Source organism: Balearica regulorum, chromosome 2 (genome assembly GCF_011004875.1).
Source record: "Balearica regulorum gibbericeps isolate bBalReg1 chromosome 2, bBalReg1.pri, whole genome shotgun sequence".
In the NCBI taxonomy this organism is placed as follows: domain Eukaryota; kingdom Metazoa; phylum Chordata; class Aves; order Gruiformes; family Gruidae; genus Balearica; species Balearica regulorum.
The window spans coordinates 22,375,375-22,387,499 of NC_046185.1; the positions used below are offsets into that span (position 1 = coordinate 22,375,375).

The 12,125-nt window shown below is 37.4% G+C and overlaps 1 protein-coding gene across 34 annotated transcripts in view; it reads right to left on the bottom strand.

Annotated features, from left to right (window-relative positions):
* RIMS2 (regulating synaptic membrane exocytosis 2) overlaps positions 1-12,125 on the bottom strand; it is a 503,290-nt gene that overhangs the window by 419,372 nt on the left and 71,793 nt on the right. For 4 of the 34 annotated variants that reach the window (XM_075743545.1, XM_075743550.1, XM_075743546.1 and 1 more), the window contains exons 2-3: positions 4,815-4,847; positions 4,330-4,416 (exon numbers count right to left, since the gene is read on the bottom strand). The exons of the other annotated variants lie outside the window; for them this stretch is intronic. In XM_075743545.1, the coding sequence (XP_075599660.1) occupies positions 4,330-4,416; positions 4,815-4,847 (120 nt within the window). The remainder of the gene's footprint in view (positions 1-4,329; positions 4,417-4,814; positions 4,848-12,125) is intronic. 34 annotated transcript variants of the gene reach the window in all.

A 12,125-nucleotide genomic window follows, 5' to 3' on the forward strand; every position in this document is an offset into this window, starting at 1 on the left:
GTGTCTCATGACTGGAGGAAAGCAAATGTCACTCCTACCTTCAAGAAGGGCCAGAAGGAGGACCCAGGAAACCACAGGCTGGTCAGCCTCACATTGATCCCTGGGAAGGCAATGGTACAACTAACCCTGGGAATCATTTCCAGGCACATGAAGGACAAAAAGGTGAAAAGGAGTAGTCAGCATACATTCACCAAGGGGAAGTCATGCTTGACCAACCTGATAACCTTCTACAATTAAATGACTGGATGAGGGGAGAGAGGTGAATAGTGTTTACCTTGTCTTGAGTAAGGCTTTCCAAACTGTCTCCTATAAGATACTCACAGAGAAGCTGATGAAGGACCAGCTGGATGAGTAGACAGTGAAGTGGATTGAAAACTGACTGAATGGATGGGCCAAGAATGTGGTGATCAGTGGCACAAAGTCTGGTTGAAGGCCAGTAACGTGCGCCATACCCCAGGGGTCAATACTGGGTCCAGTCTTGTTCCATTTCTTCATTAACGATCTGGATGATGGGACAGTGTGTACCCTCAGCAAGTTTGCAGATGACACCAAACTGGAAGGAGTGGATGATATACCAGAAGGTTGTGATGCCATCCAGAGGGACCTCCACAGGCTGGAGAAATGGGCTGACAGGAATCTCACAAAGTTCAACAAGGGGAAGTGCAAAGTCCTGCGCCTGGGGACGAACAACCCCATCCACCAGTACATGCTGGGGGCTGCCCAGCTGGAAAGCAGCTTGGCAGAAAAGGCCCTGTGGGTCCCGGTAGTTAAACATGAGCCACCAGCAACATGATCTTGCAACAAAGAATGGGAATGGTATCTGGGATGCAGTAGAAGGAGCATTGGCTGCAGGTCAAGGGAGGTGATCTTTCCCCTCCATTCAGCACTGGTGAGGCCACATCTGGAGTACTGTGTCCAGTTCTGGTCTTCCCAGTTCAAGGAAGACATGGACATACTGGAGAGAGTATGGAGAGAAAGGCCACAAAGATGATTAAGGGACTGGAGCATCTCCCATATGAGGACAGGCTGAGAGAGCTGGGTCTGTTTAGTCTAAAGAAGAAAAAGTTCAGGGGAGAATCTTATCAATATGTACAAATAACAGAAGTGAGGGTGCAAAGAAGACAGAGCCAGGATTTTTTTCAGTGGTGCCCAGTGACAGGATTAGAGGCAACGGGCACAAACTGAAACACAGGATGTTCCTTCTGAACACCAGGAAGCACTTTTCACTGTAGGGATGACTGAGCACCAGCACATGTATCTCTAGCCCAGAAAGGTTCTAGAGTCTTCATCCCTGGAGATACTCAAAAGCCATCTGGACATGGTCCTGGACAACTGCCTTTAGGTGACCCGGCTTAAGCAGGTGGATTGGACAAGGTCCTCCAGAGGTCCCTTCCAACCTCAACCATTCTGTGATTCTGTGGTACAGAATTCATGCCCAACAGTGTCAGATTAATCCTGCCTCTGCCCATAAAGACACATGATCAACCATTCTTCAAAAATACCTTCACCAGAGCAAAATTGAAATTTGTAACATGATACCTTGTGTTTTCAACCACTTTGATGATTCCTTTTCTGCCTTCTTCCACTGTATTTTATCCTCCCCAGATTAACTGTAAATAAGTTTTTTCATCAGCAAAGTTCGACACCCAGATGTATCTTGAAGTCCATTACAGACTCAGATACTGACAGCGATTTCAAGTGGAAAAAGCCTCAATATGTATGGAGAGTAGTAAAAATTTCTTCAGACATACAGAGTTCCACGCCGCTCCCCAGCATCCCACAATGTTCCCAGGTACAACAGTTCTCTGCAAGCCATTAAAGTCAGAAAAGGAAATTAAATAAAGAAGTTGCACTATTAGTATTTCTGTTCTATTTTTTCCCTGAAAGTTTACTATAATCACAAAAATAAATCATGTTTATTAATAAATGAATGAAATTATGACAAATAAACAGTGCTGGAAGACACTTTACGAAAATCACTTAGTCTGTTCTCTTGTCCCAGCACAAGACCAGCTACACTTGTGTCTCTGCTAGCAGATATTTGCTAAACCCATTCCTTAAGATTTTCAGTGACACAGCTTCCACTCAAGCCCTAGGCAAACTGCGCAAGCATTGTAAGTTTCTTTCGATTAAAAAGTTTTCCCTATGAAGCTGAATCCTCCCTGATGCAACTTAAGTTTACTCCTTTCTGCTTCACCACCAGAGGCATGGAGAAGAGATTATTTCTTTCCATTTTCCAGCAAGATTCTGCATAATTAAAGATTTGTCCATCTCCTCCATCCACTGAGATTTTCTTTTCAGAAGGCTAAATCACCTCATCTGTTTCAATCTTTCCTTATACATGCCAGGTTTCTTAGACATCTAATTATTCATTCTTATTGCTCTCCACTGAATTCCAACTGCTCCACATCATTTTTGAAGGATGGTGTCCAAAACAGGGCACGCTATTCTGGGTGAGAACTTACCAAAGCTTAGCAGAGTGAAAACTTCTTCACAGTGCTTCCAGGCTAGTGTCTGTACATTCCAGTAGGACATTTATCTCTTTCACAATACTGGCTCCTGCTCAACTTACATACTATTATGGCTCCCAGATTCTTTGCCAAAGAACTTCTACCTACACCATTTTTCTCTCTCCTATGTCAACCACAGAAACTATCCCTACATAACTACACCACCTTGCATTTATCCTCTTGAATGGCATCATAACATCATAACCATAGCTTGGATTTTTCGGGATAATTTTGGAATATAATACCGCTATTAGATGTTACACTTCTCCCAGCCTTGTGCCATCTGTAAATTCAATGAGTATACAATTTAATTCATTTCTTAATTATTTAATAAAAACCCTGAACAAAGCTGGTTACCAAAGAGATAACTGTTTAAAAAAAAAAAAAAAAAAAAAAATCCTTCCATAATAACAGTAACCATTTATAAATACTTTTTGGCAACTATAACTCAACTGTTTGCACTGAGTACATAGTATTTTGCAGTTTCTTCAAAACCATATGCTTCATATATACAACATTGGCAAGCAGAACAAATTTTGCTGTATTAAGGAAACTGGGAATAAATACAAAGGGAAGTACTGAGGCATTGTGAACAAAATGTAATGTTGTCAGTATCTAACAATAATCAATAAAGAAAAACTCCACTATTAATATTACATGTGATTTTATAAGAACTTAAGCGAGGATATCAGAAACAGAGCTCAGAGTAATACATTGCTTTACAGAATGTCAATTTTATGGCCTATTTCTCTGTTTAATTTTGTGAAAATTTCTCACCATTTATTTAAAAAAAAAAAATCACAGCTTTCATGGCCTGCAAGTATGAAACTCCACTTAAATATACATATTTAAAAATAAACTAAAACTGATTCTGCCTGGAAAATCCTTAACAACAAATAATATGCATGTTTTAAACCAGTTATGCATGGGTTCAAAACCAAACATTTCTTTTATCATGTGAACTTACAAGGCATTCCCTTTTAGAAGAAAGAAAAGACAGCAACTTAACTGTTTAAAGCTCAAATAATATCAGAAGTCACAATTTTGGAATTTTACAATTTGAAATAATAAATATTTTTAGTTTGTTATTATGAAAAGAATATTTTCAGCTCCATGCTTTACATTCTACTCTCAGACTGAATGTCCTAGCTTTGCCACTTTCTGTTAAATCTTAAAATTTTCAGATAGCAAGAAAAGTAACATTTTTCATATGGCCTTCATACTGGCTTAGCACTGTAAAAGGTCCATGGATGAAATACTGGCCCCATCAAAGTCAAAGCTCCCTCAGCTTTGACAGAACCAAGATTTCACCTATATCTGCTAAAGTTTTGAAACTTTACAGATATTTTGGAAGCATGAAAAAAATGAAATGACATTTTCCTGGTCCTTAAAAAGTTGTTCATACATATTATGTAGATTTCTATAGCATTCTATGCACGTCCAATATCACATATACCATGCATGTGCATAGACATGCTATATGTAATACTACATGTCTTATCATTCCAGCTTCTCATGCACAGAAAACTCGTCACTTCACTGGGAGTTTCATGTATGGAGTATTTGCAGAAAATGGCAAACGGAGCAGTAGTAACTCCTCATATTGTATTCTAATGTAATCACTTAAATTACTGATAAGGAGAGTACAATCTGATTTTCAGTTTTCCCTTCGCAAATAAGGGGTCAGAAAGCAAACGATGTCCGCTTGTAAAATGCCCTCAGCAGGATGTTCTAAATGGGTGATTATTTTAAACATACTCTCCGGTGTGTTTTAATGCTAGACAGACATTACTTAATCTACAGAGAGCAGCTTACTTACGTCTGGGGCTCCTTTTCATTTTGCTGTTTTTGCTGTGGTTGAAGAACGTTATTTACCAGCTCAGTGATCCCACTAAAGGGAAACCACCTGTTTAAATAAGCAAATAATGTGACTGAATAACCAATAAAACCACACTAGTTTAAATGTTTTCTCATCCAATGTTAATAGAAATATGCAGGCGGAAAAGCCAGAGCCAAAGGGAGTGTGAGCTGCAGTACTAAGTCAGCCACTAAGGATGTACGGGAAATAAAGTTTTACAGATCACCAGTTCACAAGCAGGCAGCAAGAACCTACATCCAGCTAACATGTGGATGAAGTAAGAAGCTGCAGGCAGCTCTCTTACAAAGCCAGTCAGGAAGCAGATGACAAACTACCTGCAGCCTCTCAGGTATTAGTGAAAGCTAATACCATCAAAGGTGCAGAAAGCAGAACATGGCAAAGGTAGAAAAGTCAAGCCTACTGCATTTTTAAGATATTTTACTTACTGTGTCAGCTGTGGTTTTTGCTCTTCTTTGACCCTAAAAAGATAAGTTTGCACAACTGAGTGCAACATGTTGTAAAACAACTACCCTGAAGTTCTATAACCTGTATCAAATGGGCAGGAGAAAGTTCTTACTTTGAGTTAAAAGGAATTCATTTAATATTTCTCATATATTTATATTAAGTTGTATTCTCTGCTTATTTCCATTTAGGTTTAAAAAAGGGAAATGCCAAGTATCTAAAACTTTCAGTTACAGAATGAAATCAGTAATGTTCTATAACTGGCTTCCAATTCTTTGGACAGAATATCATGTTCGTACATTTCCAGCAATACATTCAGCTATAAATGCAAAGGAGGGTGCTTTGATTACGTTAACTATAATCCTTTTTTTTTAAATTATTCAAAACCAAATTGCCTATCATAATTCAAGGTGAATTTATAACATGTGACATGCCATTTAAAATGTAAAATCCTGAACTCATAGATTAAAGGAAAACCTGCACTATATTTATTAACCTACAAGGATCTCAGGGTCTGCATACAATGTAACTCTAAGAACTAAGGAAGGAAAGCTAAGGAATTTTACTCTGAGTAAAATTTACTAGGACTTGCTAAAAGAAATAATGAGATAATACATAGAGTAGGTCTGTATAGTACTGATTAATATTTGTTTATTGCCTTTAGGAAAATGTTCTGTCTCTAATACACGCTTTAATTTAGGTGAGCAAGCCGATGTTCTATGCAATTCCTCTCCACCAGGCCCAAGAATGGAGATATATACTCACAGGAATATTTACATCCTCTAATTGCAGATATGTGTCTTAAATATAAAGTTCTAGCTCCTCTGTGTGTTCAGAAAAACCAAAAAGGTTCCTAAATAGATACTTGAAATGTCTGAATGGAGAATACTCTCTTACCTAACCAAACAGGGAGTACAGGCTCTCAATTTAAGCAGATGCTTAATGCTGAACAGAAAATTAAAGCTCACTGAAATAGCTCCACGTCTCCTCCTCCATATGATATCACAGTGAATACCTCTATAAACAGGGTTCAGTGCCTACACAGGAACTAAGTAAGTGGACACTAAGACACACTAAAAACTTTCCAAAACTGACTGTAGAAAGGGAAAACTGCAGATGCAGCACACAGTAAAACGTCTTCTAGCATGGTTTTGCCTCTTCAGGACTTTAGAAATTTATATACAAAGAAATGTTCCAGTACAAAACCAAAACCAGCAATTTAAAAACAAAGAAACAAACAAAAAACCCCAAACCCCCACCGACACACACACACACAAAAAAACACCACTCCAAAACTAAGGAAAATGAGAACAAAAATTTCTCATGCAGTCACAATTCCACTCTAACATGCATCTTAATCATAACACTATCGTTAACCAAGCGATTACATACTAGTCTCTTGACACAGGAAATTCAAAGGGGGAGGGGTCGGAGGGGCAGGGAATCAAAGTATATCCATACTTTCTTCATTAGGCAGCTTAGGATATTTAAATCAGATCTCCCAACATTAAGAGCCTAAAAGGTCTTTATGGTCAACTGCGAGAAGGAAACACTCCCAGACAAGGATTCAGAGCTCCTAAGTCACATACCTCGAGCTAGGCGGTGTAACTATCACCTCCCTGGTAACTGGACAAAGAAAACTGAATGTACAGCTAATCCATGGGTCCTTTTATTCCTCTCCATACATCACTCCCAGACATATTTACCGGACACTTTTAAGTTATTACTGCATTGTGATTTTTTTTCTATTGAACTAAACAAAGGAAATCTGAGCACTTCACGTAATCAGATTACAGTCATCATCTTTCCTTTGGATAGTGACCATGCTCAATATTTTTCACATGTGAACTGAGATCAAAATAGAGTGAGTTCGAAATTGCAATAGTGCACACTGATTCTGAGTGTGCCGTTTGAAATCTTTGGTATGTTTTTTTTCCAAAGGATCTAGTATCTTTACATAATAGTATATGTAAATATACTATTAATATTAATTATAAATATACTATTAATATTAATACTATTAATAAATAGTATGTGTTTGGTGACTTCAGTTGCAGCTGCAAACCCTTGGTATTTTTGAAAATCTTACAATCAGATTTTTAGTTTAGCACCATTAAATAAAAAACATTGCCCATTAGCAGACACTTTGAAAACCTGCATTTAAAATTATTTTCCCAGCATTTTATAGAAACAGTGTGTTCTAAGTCAGGATGTAATTTGACCCCACGATTCAAAATATATCTCCTATGAAATAATCTTTTCTCCTCCTCCATTTCTCTGTCTCACCCACTATACAATTTCCAACACCGCAGTTACAAGAGGACAACAGCTTCCATTATTATGTAACTGTGACGCATTCCTTGAGCACTCTCCATACATCCTTCAGTCCCTGGATTAGGCAATGAACTTCCTTGACTTTATAACAACCATGGAGGGCAAGCTACAATTTGAAAAGAAATAATGAAAAAATCTATTGAAAACAAAATTGATTCTACCATATGAACTTAATATTGACATTGTGGATCAACAGGCCTGGACCCTTCAGGTGTACGGCACAGATATTTATCTTTCAAGGTCAGGGAACAGATAGGCATTCTGGATCTAAATCAGCAAACAATAGGCTCTCTTTCCAAAAGACTCTTCAATCAGATTAAATTAGTAGAAGTTGTAGTAACTGATAGAAATAATGACATATTAGATGAAATACACAGAATGCATTTTTAATACAGCTGTGGTTTAAACAGCTTTTTCTAGACAAAAGACTGAAGACATTCCAGATTCTTAAATCCTGTCTACATACACACATACAGTTGCATTTCCTTTGGTTACAAGAACTGCTTTGTTGTGTTTTAATAGATCATGTACTCCCATATACATGTATTGCTTTCTCCTTTCCTTTCAAGAATCAGCAACTAATAATTGTTTAAAAGGATTGAATTGACAGGTGAAAAACCCCTCAAACCTCAATTTACTCAACAGACTAACTTGAAAAACCCCAAGCAGTATGACTGTGTTCTGCTTCTTCCAGACTACCTTCCCGCATCTTTTCAATCTTATGCTCTAAAAGCTCTGCCAAGAACAATGCCAGTTCTAGTTATTCACTATAAACAATTTCTGATCAACACTTGTTTACTAAAACCACCAACAGGCTGCAGATAATGTGTCTGATCAACAGTGACTGGGACAATGCATTCTGGCAGTGCAGAATATTAAATATTTACCATCTATTTTCAATTTTCATTATTTCTGTCATTACAGCAATTCACTTGACACTTTGCACAAGGACTAAATTAATTCTAAAATGTTAATAGAGTCTGAGGCCTTTATCACAACTTTTTTGCATAGATCATAACTCCGTATACTGCTTCACTTGAAAACAAGCCAGGATTTTTCTACTTGTCAACAATAAAGAATTTTTGCACCTTGCATTTTGTTATCAGGAAACATTCATAGTACCATTCCTCTTGTGTTCCACTGCAAGCCTATGCAGTGCAAGTACCAGATCCCTTTGATCTTTTCCAGGAGCTAACATCATTAGGTTACACCTCAAGTCTCAGTGAACACTTTTTGATGTTAGATGCTCTCCATGTACTATAAATTTCCTCAGAGATGATGGCTAGTCCCACTAGCACAGAGAATGAATAGGACAGAGTAGAAAGAAGAGGGAAGAGAACAAGAAAAACAGAAGTAGGAGAAAAGGTCATAAAAACATTAACACAAAAATTTAAAATTTAATCTCCTGCTACATTTCTATTCTTCAATCTACTGCCATGAGTAAAAGCTCTTCTCTAAAATCTACTATGCCAAGCCCGTGTTATTCTTCCCAAAAGATGCATTGATCACAGGTAAACCAACAAGTGCTCTGTTACCAGACTTCTTCTCTACTTTTCCATACTTGCGTGCATAGCCACAAAAACATGTGGGCAGGTGCCTAAATCCATGAAAATAACCCATAAAACAAACTCTACCCCTCCTAGATATCTGAAATGAAACAGGTGTCTAGTTCTTCACCGGTGAAGACTGGGGAGATCCAGATTTCAGAATCAGCCATACTTGGCAGGGAAAAACATCCCAATATCTATCTCAAAACCAACAGCGCTCTCAAAATTCACAACTTTGCCATTTACAGACCTACAAGCACAAGGAGATCTGATCTGCAGGAATAGCCCGGGTATACCTAATGTCTGCTAGAAACACTGAGTTGAGCAAATGTCTGTGAAAGTCTGTAAAAACTTCAGGTTACAGGTAAATCCTTGCCATACTTACAAAGGAGAAGAAATTACCCTTGCTATTGGAAATGTTTAACTAGATACCATCAACAAGCTGGGATTTCTGCATTTTGTGGCTCATCACTTACTTTCCAAAAACCTGATTGCACATTAAAGGAAAAGAGCAAAAAGGATATCACTGTCGAATCCCTCCATGAAACTTTTCACAGATTAAAAATGCAATAACTAAATTAACACTTTGCAACAATCTTCAAAAAATATAGCATGATCCAACATGAACCCGGCTGAAGACTGCATGGGAAGCTGGTAAGAAAAGAAAAAGTGAGTGATTTCAATCTTCAGCACTTTTAAAAGACTTTGGTTAAGGTATGTAACTGTTTCTCAGGATTTTATATATTCCCATTCTCATAGTACATGATCATAATCTTTTAAAAGTGTTTACCATCACCAGTATTCTTAATGTAGAAAAACTTTCTCCCCAGGATACTCTGGAAAATGTCACTGAAAATAAAATGGGATTTAAAGCTACGATGATAAAATTCTAACCCCCCCTCCTCTCTCCCTTCCCCCTGCCTCCCACTCTTTCTCACCAAAAATGACATTCAGTGGGTAACTATATCTAAACCACTGGAGGGATGCCTCTTCCCTAGGTTAACTAGGGACCGTGCTGAAAAAGGGGGAAGATATTCAGCTCCAGCCCCACTCAGAGGTTTCCACTACCCTGTCTTAGAGTGGTCCATTAATCCATTTTCCTACATTGCCTGCTGTGGACTCTTTCTTTTCCTTTTAGGAGCCTTTGTAACAGTTTCCCAGTGATATGCCCTGGCCCAAGAGGCACTTAAGAAAAAGGATTAGTAGGCAGTGACTATCTGCCCATATGTCAGAAGTCAAGGTACATGACACATACACAATATATAACTCTGCCTGCACCCACTCTTGACAAAACAGTGGAGTTAACACAGTCACGCAGTTAAATATGTGTAAAATCAGCTATTTCCTTGAAAGAGGGCACCTCTACAGAGTGGTTAAGTTAAACTATAAGTATGTTTAACTCCAAGAAAAGAGAGTTAAGGAGGTTAAATATAAATGCCATGTCAATTGGATAACTATAAAATATTTACATGTTAACTGAACTGATTCCCTGCATTGATTATCCTATTGATGCTATAAGAACATTCACCATAGAACATTCAGCTTAATTATTTTTGATCAAAATTAAAGTCTTTATTTTACATGACTGTTCCAAGTTTTTTATGAATTTAGAGTACAGGTAGTTGAAATAAGAAGGATCATATTTTTGACAATAAAGCAATATCTTTTCAAAGGAAAGATTTTCCTGAAGAAGTGTGTAAGTGATTTTCCTGACTAATTTTGACCTGTTTGCAACAAAAGTATCAGCAGTCTCCACAAAAACACCTCCAAGATCAGTAGCTGAGAGGTGACTGGACATTTGATATTGGTAAACAAACAGGTCAAGAAGTTGGGTTCTTGATCTAGAAACAATATCTGTAACACAAAAGAAATTTAAAATCTATCTAAATCCAAGATGAAGAGGTTAAACATCATAGAATCATAAAATCATAGAATGGTTTGGGTTGGAAGAGACCTTAAAAATCATCTAGTTCCAACCCCCCTTGAAGTCCAATCTGAAGTGATGTTAAAGATACAAGAGAAACAACAAGAAAACACCATACATGCTTTATGGACAAGCACAGATCTATATACGCTCCTGTATAATAGTCCCAACTGAATGAGCTCCATGCATGAACCTCATATGAACACCCCCCATAAAGATAATAAATTCTGTAAGACTAAGACTACTCTAACATTTAGATGAGAATTAGAAATGGAATAGTTTTATCAAATGTTCCAGACGAACAAGTCTCAAGGTGAAATTTTGACACTGATATTTTTAGAAAATATATACCAAAATGTGGTTCACTGCAACTGAAAACTTAGTGCTCAACAGCCCTGTACTTTCAACTCTAAAACTGAAGAGTCTGACAGTATGTTTTGATTATTTCAGAACCAGCACAATAAATCAGACTCTGATTATCTTAGGATATGAACACTTCAGGGCAAAAATCTTTCCTATTATTTGTTTCTGGAGTAAGAGATAAAGAGATTGTGTTCTACAAATGAAAGCTCCCACACTTCTCACGCATTTCCTAGTTTGGTCAGACTTCCTCCTTTCTGTTATGTTGCTGATAGTAAATCCATAAAATGAGCGTCAAAATCACAAATCTGTACATGAGAAAATAACTGCAATAATAAATAAGTACTACACTGAATGGTAGCCATGATGTTATGTGCCATTCCAATAATTAATTCATGGATCAATGCTCTCTTTTGAAGGTTATCCAATATTGTAAGCAGGAGGCCTCAACCAGGGAGGTGATATTAAAAGGTCAACGTTAAAAATCTAGCGTTTGCCCAAACCTACCACATCATTGTTTAAAATGGGCTACTGCGGCTTTTTCCTATATTTAGCAAACAAAAGATTATTTTGGTTATCATAGAGTAAGTGGGCATTTGTAACCGTCAGCACTATAATTGGTTGCCATGTGGAATACACCAGCTGCTTCCCACTTGGGTATCTTGTGTCTGCTGAGGGAACAAGGCATGTAAAAAACTAGGAAAGAAAAATTATAAAGCAATAATTAATAGAAAATCTTGGATCAAGCAAATTTGTCAAAGAGGGGCAATAAAAATAGCTAGAAGACAGTAGCATTATTCACCCTGTATAAACATATTAACATAAGAAATTATATTCAGTGAAGTATTGTCTTCCAATCTTAAAGTTCCAGAAGTTTTTTTCAGGTTGTCACATTACCAACTTTCTTGAACTAGGAGTTTTATCAGTCTGATCTTCTCTGGGCAAATTATCCATTACCTCTTACTTATTCTTCTCTGACACCACGTATAATAGCCACAAGATCTAACTTACAACATGTAAAATCCAAAATTAACCTGTGTTAGAAATGCAGTAAGAGCAAAACAAAGATCCAGTTAACGGATATGACGGCTGTCAAGGGTAGCGGTTAGAAAGAGCAAGCAAGTTTCAAG